Source organism: Panicum virgatum, chromosome 9N (genome assembly GCF_016808335.1).
Source record: "Panicum virgatum strain AP13 chromosome 9N, P.virgatum_v5, whole genome shotgun sequence".
NCBI lineage: Eukaryota > Viridiplantae > Streptophyta > Magnoliopsida > Poales > Poaceae > Panicum > Panicum virgatum.
This window is the reverse complement of record NC_053153.1, coordinates 74,417,069-74,434,754: the sequence shown is the minus strand read 5'-3', so window position 1 is coordinate 74,434,754 and position 17,686 is coordinate 74,417,069. Positions and strand designations below refer to the sequence as shown.

General features: G+C 54.0%; 1 protein-coding gene across 1 annotated transcript; it reads right to left on the bottom strand.

Moving 5' to 3' along the window:
- Positions 1-1,574: 1,574 nt before the first annotated feature.
- Positions 1,575-17,047, bottom strand: LOC120690661 (beta-glucosidase 6-like). The gene is made up of 13 exons (XM_039973401.1): positions 16,768-17,047; positions 13,799-13,865; positions 11,723-11,781; positions 11,559-11,634; positions 11,356-11,427; positions 11,179-11,266; positions 10,824-11,079; positions 10,602-10,717; positions 10,307-10,530; positions 2,499-2,533; positions 2,311-2,413; positions 2,116-2,224; positions 1,575-2,030 (listed from the first exon to the last, which is right to left on the bottom strand). The coding sequence occupies exons 1-13, from the start codon at positions 16,945-16,947 to the stop codon at positions 1,856-1,858; spliced, it is 1,560 nt and encodes a 519-aa protein (XP_039829335.1). The 5' UTR covers positions 16,948-17,047; the 3' UTR covers positions 1,575-1,855.
- Between the last annotated feature and the right edge of the window lie 639 nt (positions 17,048-17,686).

The window sequence follows — 17,686 nt, the reverse complement described above, 5'->3', positions numbered from 1 at the left end:
TTCGATGTCTCCCCAAGCATCTTGTTTCTTCTTCATCATAGACGATACCCTGCTCAGTCGTCTCGGGGCAGTAGCGGCTCCGCGACCGCCTTGGGCCTGCGCTGTCCGCGAGCCTGCGCTCGCACGGCTCGGCTCCTCCTTCGCAGGCCTTGCGCCGCGCGTGGCTCGCCTCCTCCTCCGCCGGCCTCGCGCCGAGCCGCCGTCTTTGCCTCGCGGGGCCTCCCACGCTGAGGCCGCGCACCCTTGCGCGGTCGCGCCCCTGCACGGCCCCACCCCACCCCCGCGCGGCCCCGAGGGAGCTGAAGCGGATGATTCCGAGGAGCAAATACGGCGAGGAGGAGCGGTCGCACGGAACGGAGCGGCGCGGTCGCGGTGAGTGGAGCGGAGCGGTGGTGTTGATGGTGGTGGCGGCCGCCGCTGGCCCGCTGCTGCTAGGTAGGCGGGTGAGGATAAATTTTTTTCAGGTCTTGAGGCTTTTTGGTCTTGTCCGCGGGCTTAGATTTTTTTTTTTTGAGAAAACCGGGGATATTTCATTAAATTTTCCAGTGATTTACAACCCGCTTACAAAGACACCCTTGAAGAAAATAAAAATTACACACAAGTCCTTGCAAGCCTTTCCCGGTGGTCTCCATCGCCGGCGGCCGGAGCAGTCGCTGAAGCCGACATCCTCCCCGATGAAGACACTTCACAAGATTTGAACGGCACCATGGACAGCATGCCCACACGAACATGCAATGAAATCGCTGAACGCACATGCCAGGCGAAAAGGCTAGTAGCCATCGTCCGCGGGCTTAGATAGACTGGCAAGTATTGGACCAGCAGAGATTTGCAGCTGGGCCACATTGGTCAGTTTTTTTTTTCGGGGCGGCTTTGCGGGCTCGTTTAGGGCCTGATTGGTTGGTTATATCACCCCCCATCCAGGCTCCCGTGGTGCGACCTGGATCCGTTTGGTTGCCTGCTGTGGATAGCTAGCCTGGCCCGTCGCGTGCAAAAGAGGTCCTCGAGCCTGGCTCGCGGGATGCGGTAAAAATGGGCGTTTCCCCAGAGCCTGGCTCTGGTGGTGCATGTGCATGTCCATAGTGCACCAAAGTAAGCTTTAGCGTGTGTACAAACTCCAATATGCAGTGAACCAAACAAGATTGCTGAGCATCCAGGCTAGACAAAAGCAGTCAACCAATCAATTGAGTGTTGCATGCATTCGGCCTGGCCGCTGGGAGCCTGGCTCTCTGGTACGAGCCTGGCCGGAGTCAGCAGCAAACCAATCACGCCCTTAAGAGCCCGCCCCGCCTGCAAACTGAGTGTTTTTCTAGCTCTCGTCGCGCACCACGGGCGCCGGACACCCAGGGACTTGAAGTCACGCCCGTCGATCATATCGGTAGCAAGATACACGAGCAGCAACCAACACACACGAGCGCGCGTGGGGTGTATGCGCCCGTCTACCACGCAATTCTGACTTTCCATAAATTGAAGCATCCAGGACCTACTAGTACTCCCTGCGGCCGGATAAACATGAGGTTCCAATTGCAAGGCACAGTTCAATTTGTGGAGCAACAACTATATACATGCATGTGTGCTCTGAAATCAACTGTTCACTTTTGTAATTATAAGCTGTTTTAATTTCTAATATCCTCCGTGTGTGTGTCGGATCAGAATTGATAGGCTGATGGCTAAACCATAAGAATCAGGGGCGGATCTACAGGGAGGGCTGAGGGGGCTCCAGCCCCCCTGCCTTTCATTCCTGGCTTCGCCACTGAGAAGAATGGAACATGTACACTGGAGCATGTGTGCTTGCGTAGAACATAATAGCTGAAGATGATATATACAAGTATGGCCAGACTAACTATATCTGCCGTCTTCAGCTGGAGCTGAGCAGCGACTTGAACCACTGCACCGAGTTCTTGGGGTATCTCTTGAGGTTGCCCTTGTAGTCTACGAAGTAGAGTCCGAATCTCGAGGTGTACCCGGCGGCCCACTCCCAGTTGTCCAGCAGCGACCACGCGAAGTAGCCACGCACGTCGCACCCGTCCTCCCTGCATCAGCAGCATCTCGTCAGGTACCAGCCATTGTGTATGTAGGAAATTTTGCAGACTTAAGAGGTACAGTAATCTTCAGTACTTTATGGAGGCAGCGAGGTTGGTGAGGTAGTCGTTGTGGTACTTGATCCTCTTGCTGTCCTTGAGGGCGTCATTGATGGAAGTGAAAGGGCTGTTGCCGTCGTCCATACCTGCATCAGAATTCAGTAGTGTACTTTCAGAGCACACATGTAATCCAGGAAGATATTCCAGCAGGTTTCAGAGTATGTGACCTTACCGTTTTCAGTGATGTAAACGGGTGGGCTATTGTACCTCTCCTTGACATAGTTCATCAGCTTCCTCATCCCGCTGGGCACGATGTACAGCCAGATCGAATTGGCCTGCACAACGGCAAAGAAATTTCACATGGGTTGATTCTCTATGATGCTGCTCTGTACACTGCAAGAATATGATTTCCCAACTCACCCTGTCTCCAATTGGTTTCGCGTTCTTGTCGAATGCTGTGAAAGTTGCAAAAATATCAGTGTCTATTTCCATTCTATCAGCTACACTACAGTTTTTTTCTCTTCTCGCTTTTTAGCTTAGATGGGCTTTGAACTTTATCTGCAAGTATTCCTTCTCTGTATTTTTAGTTTAATAAAGTTTTTTCATCCAAAACTTGGACAGACAGAGAAGTTTCTTTTGGCAGGGGGGAGGGACTAAGAAAAAATACCACTTAATTAGATGGAGTATCATCACTCTAAGCAAAAAGAAGGGTGGCCTAGGAATCAAAGACATTACCAAAATGAACATTAGTCTACTTTGTAAATGGTGGTGGAGGCTCGAGAATGAATCTGGGATTTGGCAAGACTTAATCCGAGCCAAATACCTTCATGGTAAACCCATTGGTGCTGTACATCATAAACCCAATGATTCCCCCATTTGGTCTGACCTATTGAAAGTCAGACACTTCTATCCGAGGGGTAGGTCTATTCAAACCAAGAATGGGAAGAACACTCTCTTTTGGCTTGATCCCTGGCTGGACAATAATCCTTTGTGCTCTACTAACCCTGTGCTATTTGATCTGTGTTCCAACAAAGATGTTACTGTGTATGATTTCCTAAGGAGGGATGGGCAGCTGACCTTTATTAGATGGTTGCCACCTTTTCTCTTTGATCAATGGCTAAACTTAGTAAACTCAGCCTTCTCCTATCACTTTGAAAACAATTCTGATATTGTTAAATGGAATTGGAATAGCAAAGGAATTTTCACTACTAAATCTGTTTATGATCACCTGTCCAATGGGCATCCTAGAAGAAATTTTAAGCATATCTGGAAGTCCAAATTGCCCTATAAAATCAAAAATTTTACTTGGCTTCTTGAAAATAAAGTCATTTTGACAAAGGACAACTTGGTCAGGAGAAAGTGGACTGGAGATCCCACTTGTTCTTTCTGCTCTCAAAATGAATCTGTTGATCATTTGTTCTTTCTATGCCCCATAGTCAAAGTGAATTGGGGTTTTATTGCCATGTGTCTGGGCGCTCGTGAATTGCCGGGTAATATCTCGGGTTATCATGGCTGGATTAAAAATCATCTGCCGAATGGTGGTGCTGTCCATCACTTCCTCCTTGCTGCTGTTAGTTGGGCAATCTGGAAATGCCACAATATAGCATGTTTTGACTCAAAAACAATTAAACATCCTGTCGAGATCATTTACCACGCGTGCTCCTTTATGTCCTACTTGTTGGAGTATATTGAGCCCATGTGTGTAGAGGCCTATGTATTGGATCTATATATACCCACCCATCTAGGGTTGGAGGAATAGAGCAATTATTCCCGTCATTATGGTATCACTAGCCTAGGTTAGGGTTTCACGCCTCCTCTGTTTCCAGCCTCCTCTGTTTCCAGCCGCCGTCGCCCCTGGTGCCCGCCGCCGCCGGCCATGGCCGGACGGCCGCCGGCGCCGCCGGCCCCCTTCTTTCCCCCCTCCTCCTTCCCTCCCCTCCCTCCCTCCCCCTCTGCTCCAACTCGCGCGGATCTGGGCGCCCCGCCCGGTTTCCCTGCAGCCGCCGCCGCCTCTGGCCCGTGTCCTGGCGCTTGGTCCCGAGCCGCCGCCGCCCTTCCAGTGCCGGGCGCGGGCGCGGCGGGAACTGCGGGATCCGCCCAGGGTGCGGCCGCCATGGACTCTGGATGCGCCGCCGTCGCCCCTGCGGTGGTCCTAGCCGCCGATCTCGGGCCCGACGCGGTTGCACCCGCCGCTGCAGGGGCCGGGGACGTCGTCCCCCTTGCTCCAGGCGCGGGCCCTCTGCAGCAGGCCCTGGAGCCGCCTCCCGTGGTGGAGCAGCCCGTGGAGGCCGCCATGGCCGCCGCAGGTGCCGATCTGGCCGCCCTGTGGGCCGCAGCACAACTGCTGCAGGCCGCGGGCGCCGATCCGGCGGTCCTGCGGGCCGCAGCCCAGCTACTACACGCCGCGGGGGCTGCTCCTGAGGACGCGGCCGCCGGTCCCACCGTTGCTGCTGCCCTCCGCGCCTCCATCGCCGCAGGCAAGCAGCCCGTCGTCGACGCCGCGTCCGACACTGCGTGGACCGGGCTCGGGATGCCGCCCGCGGATGCGCCGCTCTCCGCCATCGCCATCCGCGGGCAGCCGGCCGACGCCGCACTCGCCGCGGCCCTCCTCGCCGCCAAGTCGGAGGCTTCGGCGACTCAGGAGCGGGTCCGCGCAGCGTCCCTCGCCTGGGAGCGTGAGCGCGCCACGGCCGACGCCCTCGCTCTCCGGGTCGCCGAGGCAGAGCGCTTCCTCCGCGTCTCTTCCGGCCGGCCCGTCGACCCCGAGCCCGGCGCCTCTTCCTCACGCCAGGCCCCGATCGCTGGAGCTGGAGCTCGGTACGACCCGACTGACCCCATGGTCGCCCAGCTCCACCTCCAGGCGGCCGGCGTCCAGAACATCAGGGCTCTGGTCTCCGTCCTCCTCGACCCCGCGTCCTCCTCCTACGGCCGCTGGCGTGACCAGGTGCACCTCACCCTCCGCCGCTACGCCCTCGACGACCACGTCCTCGTCGACTCGCCGATCAAGACGCGGGACGTGACGTGGCTGCGCCTCGACAGCGTCGCCGTGTCCTGGATCTTCGGGACCATCTCCCGGGATCTTCAGGACTTCATCAGGACACACGGCGGCACCGCGCGGCAGGTCTGGGTGGCGCTCGAGGGGCAGTTCCTCGGCAATGCCGAGTACCGCGCCCTCCAGCTCGACGCCACCTTCCGCACCTTCATGCAGGGGGACCTCTCCGTCGGTGAGTACTGCCGGCGAATGAAGAGCATGGCCGATGCTCTTCACGACCTCGGGGATCCAGTGTCCGATCGGGTCTTGGTGCTCAATGTCCTATGGGGACTGAGCAGCACCTACGACCACCTGAAGGACTGGATCGCCCGCTAGAGGCCCTCCCCCACCTTCCTGCAGGTCCGGGACGACCTCGCCCTCGAGGAGATCACCAGGGGGTCTCGCGCCCGGATCGTCCTCGCCCACACCCGCCGCGCTCGTTGCTGCTCCACCGGCCTCCTCCACTGTTCCTGCCACCTCCCTCCTTGGTGGTACTCCCGCCGGGCAGACCGGAGGAGGGGGGGCCATGGACGTCGCCGGCGACGGGGTGGTGGTGGTGGCACTGGTGGCCCTGCTTCTGGGAACACCGGTACCGGTGGGGCCGTCGGGGCGGCGCGCCGACACCGGCTCCGGCTCCCGCCCCTGCCGCTGGAGGTACGCCCTGGCCATCCTTCAGCAATCCATGGTCAGGGCACATCTCAATGTGGCCGTTCCAGGGTCCGGGAGGGGGGCCTCGTCCTCAGCTCCAGCCGGCGGCCATGTTCACTGTCGCTGCTCCACTCTTCGCGCCTTCCTGGACCCCGCCCGCTCAGCCCAGCCAGCAGCCGACCTGGCCTGGGGGGTGGGACCAGGCCGCTCTGGCGCAGTCCTTCAGCACCATGGGACTGACGCCGCCGACCAGCACCGAGTGGATTGCCGACTCGGGCGCCTCGTTCCACACCACTCCCGATGCTGGTATCCTCTCTTCTATCCGACCCCCACACCCCTCTTGTCCTTCTTCTATCATGGTTGGTGATGGGTCTTGCCTTGTTGTCACCGCCGTGGGTTTTGCTCCTCGACTTCCTACTATTCTTGTTGCTCCTCAAATGGTTCACAACCTTCTTTCTATTCGCCAGTTTTACTACTGACAACTCCTGTTCTATCGAATTTGACTCCTCTGGTCTTACTGTGAAGGATTCGGCTTCCCGGCGTCCGCTCCTCCGATGTGACAGCCCGGGGCCCCTTTGCACTCTTTGGCTTCCTGCTTCCGCTGCCTCACCTTCGGTTTCTTCGTCTTCTGCTTTTGCCGTGACGCCTTCTTCCACCACCTGGCACCGCCGGCTTGGTCACCCCGGCCACGACGTTTTGGCTCAGCTCCGCCGTAGTACCAATGTTCCATGTACTAGGGCTCCTGCTGAGCACCTCTGTCATGCGTGCCAGTTAGGTCGTCATGTTAGACTTCCGTTTTCTGTTTCTTCTTCGCATACTGCGCATGCATTTGATCTCATTCACTTTGACCTGTGGACATCTCCTGTACTCAGCATGTCTGGCTATAGATATTATCTGGTCATTGTTGATGATTTCTCTCATTACTCTTAGACTTTCCCTTTGCGCGCCAAGTCGGAGACCTTCCCCACCCTCCTCCACTTCTTTGCCTGGGTGTCTACTCAGTTCGGCCTCACCGTTAAGGCCGTCAAGTGTGACAACGGGCGGGAGTTCGATAACTCCACCTCCCGGTCTTTCTTCCTGTCTCGGGGTGTTCAGCTGCGCATGTCTTGTCCGTATACCTCTCCTCAGAACGGTAAGGCTGAGCGGATGATTCGCACGACGAACGATGTCGTGCGCACCCTTCTGATCCAGGCTTCTCTTCCCCCGCGCTTCTGGGCTGAGAGCCTCCACACCGCCACCTACCTGCTCAACCGCCTTCCGTCCACTGCTTCTCCTGCTCCCACACCACACCACGCTCTTTTCGGTACCCCTCCTCGCTACGACCACCTTCGGGTCTTCGGGTGTGCGTGTTACCCTAACACCACCGCCACCGCTTCTCACAAGCTGGCGCCCCGCTCGACTCGTTGTGTGTTCCTTGGGTACTCCCCTGACCACAAGGGGTACCGATGCTTTGACCTCACCTCTCGCCGCATTCTAATCTCCCGACACGTCGTCTTCGACGAGTCGGATTTCTCCTACTCCACTTCTTCCCCACCTTCTCCTGATCCCGAGCTGGCGTCCCTGTTTCCGACTGACCCGGTGGTCCAGCCACCGTTACCTGTCTGTCCTTTTCCTGCAGGTTTTCCCGGCGCACCGGCACCACTTCCGGTGATCCCTGCTGCGCCGAGCGCGGCCCCGGTGCCCGCAGTCGCGCCACGCGCGGCCCCCGGACCTCCGGTCGTGCCGCGCACGGACCCGGTGTCTTCTGCTGCGCCTCGCGCAGCCTCGATGCCTTCCCCTGCACCTGAGCGGTACGCTCAGCCGGTGCAGGTGTACCGGCGTCGTCCGGCGCCGAACCCGGCGTCGTCCGGCGCCGAACCCGGCGTCGTCCGGCGCCGAACCCGGCGCCGCAGCGGTATGCTGAGCCGGTGCAGGTGTGCCTGCGTCGTTCCGCGTCAACACCGGCGCAGCCTCCTGCTCCGGAGGCTCCTGTGACGCCGACACCGGAGCCGTCGCCGCCTCCTCCGGCTCCCTCTCGAGCAGAGCCGGAGGTGTACCACCCGCCGGTCATCCATCGGGATCATCGACATATACATCCCATGCTGACTCGGCGGATGGCGTCCCAGGCCGCGACTCTCTCCGCCACCGAGGGAGAGCCACGGGTCTCTCCGGTACCCTACTCTGTCCGCGACGCCTTGGCGGATCCTCACTGGCATCGCGCGATGGAAGAGGAGTACGCGGCTCTTCTTGCCAACCAGACGTGGGACCTCGTGCCGCGTCCGTCTGGTTGCAATGTGGTGACTGGCAAGTGCATCTGGACGCATAAGCGTCGGGCTGACGGTACACTGGAGCGCTACAAGGCTCGCTGGGTTCTCCGGGGGTTCACTCAGCGGCCTGGTATGGATTATGATGAGACTTTCAGCCCGGTCGTGAAGCTCGCTACGGTGCGCACGATCCTCTCACTTGCGCTCTCGCGCACTTGGCCTGTGCACCAGCTGGACGTGAAGAATGCATTTCTTCACGGCACCTTGTCAGAGACTGTTTACTGCTCTCAGCCTGCGGGATTTGTGGACTCGAGTCGTCCGGATATGGTCTGCCGGCTCAACAAGTCTCTCTATGGACTGAAGCAGGCTCCACGGGCTTGGTACTCTCGGTTCGCCACGTTCTTGCTGACACTGGGGTTCACCGAGGCCAAGTCTGACACGTCTCGCTTCATCTACCGCCGTGGGGATGAGACGGCATATCTGCTGCTATATGTCGATGACATTGTGCTCACAGCTTCCAGTCAGCAGTTGCTTCAGAGTGTCATCTCCTCTCTGCAGCAGGAGTTCGCTATGAAGGATCTTGGTCAGATCCACCACTTCTTGGGCGTCACTGTTGAGCCTCGCCCGTCTGGTCTCCTTCTGCACCAGCGGCAGTACGTCCTCGATATTCTGGAGCGGGCTGGGATGACTGATTGCAAGCCCTGCTCTACTCCAGTCGACACTCAGGCGAAGCTGTCTGCTGATCTGGGTGATCCGGTGGCTGACCCTACAGCCTACCGGAGTCTGGCCGGCGCTTTGCAGTACCTCACCTTCACCAGGCCGGACCTCACCTACGCTGTTCAGCAGGTCTGTCTCCACATGCATGATCCCCGGGAGTCACACCTTGCTGCGTTGAAGCGTCTCCTCCGGTACGTCCGTGGCACTGTGGACCTCGGCCTGGTACTTCACCGCTCGTCCTCTGCTGAGCTGGTGGTCTACACTGACGCTGACTGGGCTGGCTGCCCGGACACTCGTCGCTCCACCTCTAGCTACGCCGTCTTCCTGGGCGGCAACCTGGTCTCCTGGTCGTCCAAGCGGCAGCCGGTTGTCTCCCGCTCCAGTGCCGAGGCGGAGTACCGGGCTGTCGCTAACGGCGTGGCGGAGGCGTCCTGGCTGCGACAGCTCTTGGCGGAGCTCCACAGCCCGCTCGCCAAGAGCACGCTCGTCTACTGCGACAACGTCAGCGCCGTGTATCTCTCCACCAACCCCGTCCAGCATCAGCGGACGAAGCACGTGGAGATCGACCTACACTTCGTGCGCGACAGAGTCGCCATCGGCGATGTTCGGGTACTCCATGTCCCGACTACCTCCCAGTTTGCTGACATCTTCACGAAGGGGCTGCCCTCGTCGACCTTCACGGAGTTTCGATCCAGCCTCAATGTAGCCGGTGGTAGTTGTGGCTGCGGGGGGTATTAGCCCTTTTGTGCTCTACTTGTACTCTCATCTTGTCCAGTCTTGAACACCGCTGCGTCGGTTGTTCAGACTGCGGGGGTGTTAGCTTTCTTATTGTCCAGTCTTGAACACCGCTGCACCGGTAGTTCAGACTGCGGGGGGGTGTTGGAGTATATTGAGCCCATGTGTGTAGAGGCCCATCTAGAGGCCCATGTATTGGATCTATATATACCCACCTATCTAGTGTTGGAGGAATAGAGCAATTATTCCCGTCATTACTACTGGGCAGGTCTTTACCCACCGGAGATGCAAGGCAAAATCGTGGAGGGCGTCAAGGCTCTGTTGGCATGCGTTCATCGAGCTGTGGCGGTGCAATCAGACAACGTTCCAAGGATCCTTCCTGCGGTGACTGAAGACGAAGGAAACGAGGATGGCGTGGATGAAGCTGAAGAGTGATCTCGCGAATGCTGCTCGGTCTTTCTTTTGTTTTGTCAGGACTAGTTCAGTGTTTGAAACTGTGTTTAAACTTCCTGCTATCCTGGGAATCCCGGGAGCTTAGGCATCGTTTGTAATGTTGACAGAACCCATAACCTCAATCAGGTTATGTGGTTCTGAAGGTTGACGGGTTAAACTTGTGCTCACCCTCCCCCCCCCCCCCCCCCCTCGTTCTGAATGTTGTATTTCCGTTATCTCGTAATGGAAATGGGGTGAGCCTGTCTCGAAAAAAAATAAAGTTTTTTCATAGCGGGCGCCTCCCTCGCTGTGTACAGTTAAAAAAGTAGGCAGCATTTTACAGCCTGACAGTATTTAGCATGTTTCAAGTTTGAAGGCTCATTTTATGTTGAAATGAACTTGCAAAGGCGATGAGAACTCACGAAGGCTGATGGCTCCGGTGTCGGCCAAGGTATCATTCAGCAATCGTCCAATGATGTTGGTCTCGTTATGCCTCGTGTAGAAAGTAGTGTAGTGGTTTATGCCCATAAAGTCCAGAGCCCCCTTGACAAGGGCAGACTCATCTGCTGTGAACTTGGGCAGTCTTTCTGCAACCCTCTTTCTCATCGTCGCCGGGTAATCTCCGAAGAAGAACGGATCCGCGAACCTTCCGTACTAAACAGAGTTAGCACTAATCCACATATATTTCACAACAATAACTTCAGCTCAGTGGCTCACCATCCTAGCTGAAACTCTTGTGCCCTTTTGGTAGCTTCAATGTCGATTGTGCTATTTGTCATCGGTTCGTACCAGATGACATCAAATGCAATCCCAAGCTGGCCATTCTGAGTTGCCTACGGAGAAGATAAAGCTGACTAGTTACTAGTGTAGTAGGACATTAAACTGAAACTTAATGGTCACCTGACATCAAACAGCACAAAGACAAAAAGAGGTGCTCACCTTGTATTTCCTCCTGTAGATGTCTGAAACGGTGGCATGAGCTAGGATGAAGTTGTGAGCGACGATGTAGGGTTCAGTGCCGGAATTCCCTGACTTGCAGTAGAGGTGGAGCAGCACTGAACAGCGTCCTGGTGCGTGAAGACCCGCATCATAGCCCTGAATAGCAACGGTGTGCGGCTCGTTGAGCGTGATCCAGTGCTTCACACGATCCCCAAAAGCCTTGAAGCATGTCTCAGCATAGGCCGCAAAATCGTCACTGCATTTTTAGCATGGAAATGGTTACTACTTATGCTATGCGTGATGAATTAAGTTATGTGAAGTGTGTAGCTAGAGTGACATGGGTCAAGGGACTCACACTATCTGCCTGTCCAGCCATCCATTGTACCTGTCTTCCAGGGCCTGAGGGAGGTCCCAGTGGTAGAGGGTTACATATGGCTGAATTCCTGAAAATTTGAATTGCACAAAATTAAGACCATTTATTTTAATTCGCTATTACAGATTTTCTTATCAAAGTTTCCTGCTTGCCCTTCACCTTTTGATACTAGTGTATCAATCACTTTGTTGTAGTGGTCGATGCCAGCCTGATTGACTTGGCCGGTACCATCTGAAGCAACAAGAATAATTCAAGGCCAAAATGAGTATAACAATAGTAACTGACGGCAAGTGAAAATGTTCGGATGGAAGAAGCTGAAATATATCAATGGAGCATTGCTATTCTGGTTTGAAGCCACATACTTGGCAAAATCCTCGACCAGGCAATCGAAAACCGGTAAGCATCCATTCCCATGTCTGCCATGAGCTGCACATCCTCCTGAAAAATAGAAGTCCAAAACCATCATAAAAATAATTGGCACATGACATATATTGTATATATGCCACTCTTGAAGAGCACTGCTAACCTGAAAACGGTGGTACTGATCAACAGCAACATCGGCGTTGCTAAAGTCGGAAATCTTGCCTACAAATTGAAGAAAAGAAAAACCCTGAAACCTCTGCATTCAGGTTCTGAAACTTCTGCATTGACCACTAGAACAGTCACTAGATGTCTTTTTTTGAAAGGTTAGTCACTAGATGTCTGAAGATTGCCAACGGCCACATGCCATGCAATTCCAACCCACTGTTTTAGGTTGGATAAATGGCCGTGCCAAAAGCACACGCATTTCGCTCATTCCTCCCAACCACTAGAGAACAGATGGACCTTGCACCCATTGCAAATGACACAGGCAGGACATATCAGCTCGCACGAGCACTAACTGCGAGTCTTGTCTGTGCATCCATCTTCAGCAAAAGGGGAAGCATTCATCACATGTATGCATGAAAACACAAGGCATGAACCTGCTTCCTGATCAGAGGGGGTTAGTGTCATGCTCAAGCCTGCAAGATACAAGCAACAGCTGCTGCTGGGGGCCACGGATTATTGGCCTATCTAGCACGTACTCTTCTGAAATGGAAGGGGTCTTGTGATCCCCGGTGATGGCGTCTAGTGCAGCTGCCGTTGTTGCCAAGGCGTGTAGCCATGGTGAATGCAGCTGAACATCCTACCGAAGCAAAGAAACTTTTCTTGTGCGTGTGAAATTTCACTGTGAAAGCAGGGGTTAAGCGACTGCGGAGAAAAGGACTGGACTTGAAAAGGAGCGCAAGCGTACTGGTTCGCCATTTGCGCCTTGCAAGTTTCTGAGACCCTGAAGTTCCGACATCCATGTCCAGTGGGGCGTGGGCCACTAGCGTGTGTGGGAAAAAAATTTCGATCGATAACGGACCCGGCGACCCGGATGCTGAGTTTAAAGTCGACCGTAACTTCCGCCTCTGAGCGGTCGATTTTTTCCTTCCAGCAATGCAGTGGGCCCCACACGAATGTGACTCCTCCCATCCCGTGAGCGAGATCCACTCCAGTTCCCTTTCCTCCTCCTCCTCATCTCGTTTCTCTGCTGGATCTCGTTCTCCGCTGCTCTCCCCCTCCCCGCCCCACCACCCCCACTTCCCTACCCTCCCGCCCCCGCCGCTTCCCCCGCCCGCCGAGGCCGCGCCGCAGTCCTCCGCCGCGAGCCTCGACCGGGAGCGCCTGCCGCAGTGGTCACACACCGAGACGGCGGCGTTCCTCGCCGTCCGCGCCGAGCTCGACCACTCCAAGCGCCGAGCTCGAGACGGCTGCGGAGTGAGGCGGCGAGAGCTCCCACCCGCGACGCTAGGGCGGCGGCGCGGCTAGGCGGAGGCGGAATCGGGTCGGAACGGCGGCGAGCCAGCCTCGGGACGGAGCGGTGGGGCGGTGGCGGGCCCGACCGGCGCTTGGAGGGGAGCCGCCGCAGCTGGCCGAGGAGAGGGAGGGGGGCAAGCTCGGCGCGGCGAGGAGGGAGGAGGGAGGGGAGGGGAAGGGGAAGGGGGCCGCCGAGGAGGAGAGGCGGCGCCGGGGAGCAAGGTCGCGGGCTCGCCGCCGGGCCGAGCCGCGCGGCCTAGCCATGGCTCGGCGCCGTGCGGCCTCGCCATGGCTCCCAGGTTTGATTTTTTTTTGACGCATTTTTTTTCATTTTTTTCTTTTTTTTACTTGAGGTTTTTTATTTTTTTTATGTAAATTTTTTTCTGTTAATTTTTTTTAATTTGTTTCGGAATTTTTTTTCTCTTGAAGGTTCCTCTCTCCAAATTTTTTCTTTGAAAAAATTTTCTGCTCTCTATTTTTTTCCTTGAAAAAAAGTTCCTGCTGTCCAAATTTAATTTGCTGCTGCTCCAAAAAAAATTTGAATTTTTTTTCTCAAAATTTTTTTCTTGAAAAAATTTCTTGAAATCAGAAAACGACAAAAAACTTACTAAAATAGGAAAAAAATGAACGGTCGGAAAATCAACAGTACGAAACTCTTCCGTACGGTTGACCATAAATTAGCGGTGCCCCCGACGACCGTGGATTGATCCTGACCCAATTGGAACGAAGAAGAAGAAGAAGCAGCAGCATGTGTTTGAGCAACTAGAGAGAGCATGCGTACCGAACGTGTGCGCGAACGTGTCCCAGATAGTCTGTCCTCTGCCATCCACCTCCACGGCTCCCTCGTACTACAAAAATGTCATCAAAAAGAAGAAAAAAAGTGTCAGGTTGGGGCAGTAACTAGCAAGAGAGCAAGGCGATGAAATCCACTGAAATCTATCTATTATCTTATTATTTGGCCAACAAATAGAGTCTTCACGTTCGCTCTCAAAGTCTAGAAATTCCCACGTTAATAGGAGAAAAACAGAAAAATAAAAATTACCCACCACTATCATTACAATAAAATTAGCCTAAAATACCCGTATACTTAATTAAAATTTACTCACATATGCTATTATGAAAAATTAAATATAAAATATCATTTAGCTATGTTTAGTTACAAACATATCCTTTTAATGAAAACTAAAGCTTACCCAAAAAAAATGAAAACTAAAGCTAACAACCATCAATCAAAATAAAACGAAAATAAGAATAATTTTATGCTTAATATTATTAAAGCTCAACAAATCAAATTGTTATTATAAGTAGATCATATTTGAATTGTTTTAACTAACAATAACACATAATTTACGATAATGAACAGGGTGATATATAGTAAAAAAATAGTACAATATTTAAGTAAGGATATAACGATATGCAAATTTTAAATTTTCAATACTAGCCGCGCGAATGCGCGGGCTTTACGCCTAGTTTTCCATGAACATATCATAATTTCCACGAAGTGCTAACTTGGGCGCTCTCTCACTGAAATTGACCCGGTTCTCGTTGGCAGTTTTACACTTTTACCTGACGGGCGACCGAGGCCAACGGCTCCGAGTCCGGGAGTCCTCCGACGGTCAGCCCGTCGTACGCTCGTCGCCGCGTGGCTGACCATGCGGGCGGATGCCGTGGCGAGCCCGTCTCGCCGCGCCGCGCACACCCCCAGGCGATGAGGATCAGAGGATGTCTCCTACCGCGCCCGCCTCCGACGCAAACGGACACGGCTCGTGAGCGCTCGGGATTTCGGCCGTTTGCGCCGAAACTTCCACGACCAGGGCCGCGCTCCGTAGAGCTGGCCACCAGCTGGAATGGGCCGGACATGTGTCAACCGGGTGGGGCCTACATTTGTGCTGCGTTCCTTAAAAAAAAATATTGTGCCATGGCCGTATGACGACACACTGGCAGTAGCAGGTATACCTGCGTACAGGAGTATTCCTATTTTCTACAAGCCTCGTGTTCTCTACGGTATTTGAGGAATTGATGCTTCAGTTCTGTGACTGCAGATAGTTAAAAAAAATATATAGCTCATCGCGCGGTTTTGTTTACCTTCTACGTGGGTGTACGCTGAAAGTTGAGTCTGATGTGGATGAAAAAAGGCCGCTGGATAGGACTAGTATTTTTATTTTTATGCTGCACGGATATGGCTGGGCAAAATACCCGAAACCCGAAGCCCGAACCCGAAAAACCCGAACCCCAATTCGGATTCTAACCCACGGTACCCGAAATTATTACGGGTAGTTCGGGTATTGGGCTACGGTACCCGAATTACCCGAAATCAGCCCAACCCATAGATGTGTTTATTTATTGTATGAAATCAGCCCAGCCCATGAATCTCTTAACCCTAACCTACGCACAGCGGTTAGCGCCCCACCCCACCTCGGCACCCCCAGTCCCCCACCACGCAGTCACGCCGCCACTACCCGAGCACTGGTCGCGAGTCGCCCACCAGCGCCCAGCGCCCCTGTGACGGCGGATCTAGGAGCGACGCCAAAACCTGCACCCACCGACCGGCGGCGTCGCTGTCCTCGCCTCCACCCCTCTCAGCGAGCTGCAGCAGCGAGGCCTCTTCCCCATCGCCATCAGCATCCGGAGCCCGGCGGCGCTGCAATCAGGTGCGAGCGTGCAGGGGGCAAAGGGCTCCTCTGAATAGCAGCGGATTTTAGCAGCTCCAGATAGGCATGCGGCTTGCCGGCTTCTTGCGCTGCAGCTTGCAGCCTTGCACCTCGTGAATTCATGACATGCATCAGCCTCTTTTGCCTTTGCTAATCCGATTACCACACGGCAACGGTGATTGATTTTGGATATTTTTATATGATTGGATCTTTGTGTGGCTAGACGGAAGGAACAGCATGGTGTCTCGGTGATTGATTTTGGATTCCTTTTCATTGTATTTGGTTATTTTTTTCCTCTAAAACCTCATTCTAGAACCAGGACGCCAGTGACATCACGGCAAGCAGCTCGCCGGCTCGTTAATTTCGGGTAATTCGGGGTTACCCAAACCCGAACCCGAAATTACGGGTACCCGAATTATCGGTTTTTCTTTTTTCCAAGTAATTTTCGGGTTTCAATTTTCAAAACCCGAATTTTTGAAAACCCAAAAAATCCGACCCGAATATTTCGGGTAACCCGAACGCCCACCCCTGTGCACAGACCAGAAGAAAGATCCAAAATGGCACTGTCCAAAGGCAAACGGGCAAACCCAAGGTCACAATACAGGAATACAGCTTTGCGAGAAGGGAAGGGAAGAGCCCACTCCGGAAGGAAAAAAGCGCGGCTTTTTGTCCGTTCCAGGCCCCATGACGAGCCCAGCTGGCTTTTCTTTCGTCCTCCTTCCGTAGAGTCCTCCCGGAGTAAGCTACAATTCATCTCCCTTGATTTTTGTAGCAGCAACTGATATTTTTTTCCCAGACGTATCACTAATATTTAACTGAAGACGTCGATAATTTCCTTGTGTGTTAAACCACGGCTAAAGAGCGAAAGAATTCGATCGGCAACGACGGCAAACTACACCACACAGCATGTCCATCCAGGAGAGAAATGCAAATACGAGTCCGTGCAAGTGCAACTGAAGAACTCAGGATCACTTTTTGTTATAAAAAAAAAGAAAATTGAGCAAGGATTGTAACCGCCATTCTAGAGCAGACTAGCTACCTATGTAACCTATCTAGGAAGAAGATGTACTGGGAGATGACGAAAGAAACCACCACGAACCTGGTAGGCGGCGGCGGCGGTGCCGAAGACGAACCCCTTGGGGAAGCTCCCCCGCGTGAGCCCTGCTCCGCCGCCCTGCGCAATGCACCGCCCTTGCAGCGACGCGCCGACGAGGAGCAGTAGCAGTAGCAGCGGCGGCGCCGCCGCCGTCGTGCGTCGCCCACTCTTTATCCTCCCCATGGGCGCACGCGCGCGTGAGATCAAGGAAGGACGAGGTGGGGCTCCAAAGTGCGGCGGCGAGGAAAGGAGCAACTGTCTGTGCCGAGTGGATGTGCGTCGGTGTGTGTGTGCCAAAGTGCCGATGCTTGATGAGCTAGTGGTATTTATACGAAAAGCAATGGACCATGCACCCCCCACTAGCCACGATCTATCTCACAGGGACAGGGAGGTTGGCCAGTGGACCATGGCCGTCAGTTAGTGACCCAGTGTCCGAAGTGCTCACTTGCTTGAAGGGATGGAGCACTGCCGGGGAGGTGCCGACGCAAATTCTTGCTTCAATGGATAGAAGAGTGGACTTTTCCTGCTTTTCTTCAGTGTTTCAGTCCCACGAGAGGCCACGACGGACCAAATTACTATGATCAATCTACTGTTGTTATTAGGGAATCCTACTGCGGATTGCTAATCACTAGGCACTGAATCTTGATATAGGTTGTGTTTAGTTTCAAAATTTCTCTCTCTCCAAACTTCACTATTCACCTATCACATCAAATCTTTTGCCTCATGTATGGAGCATTAAATGTAGATAAATAAAAAAACTAATTGTATAATTTTGATGTACACGACGAGACGAATCTTTTGAGCCTAGTTAGATCATGGTAGGACAACAATTACCAAAAAAAAATGCTACAGTATAATACAGTATCCGGTGTGACTCCTTTTATCACCATTTTACGAATCTAAACACAGACATAGCTGTTTC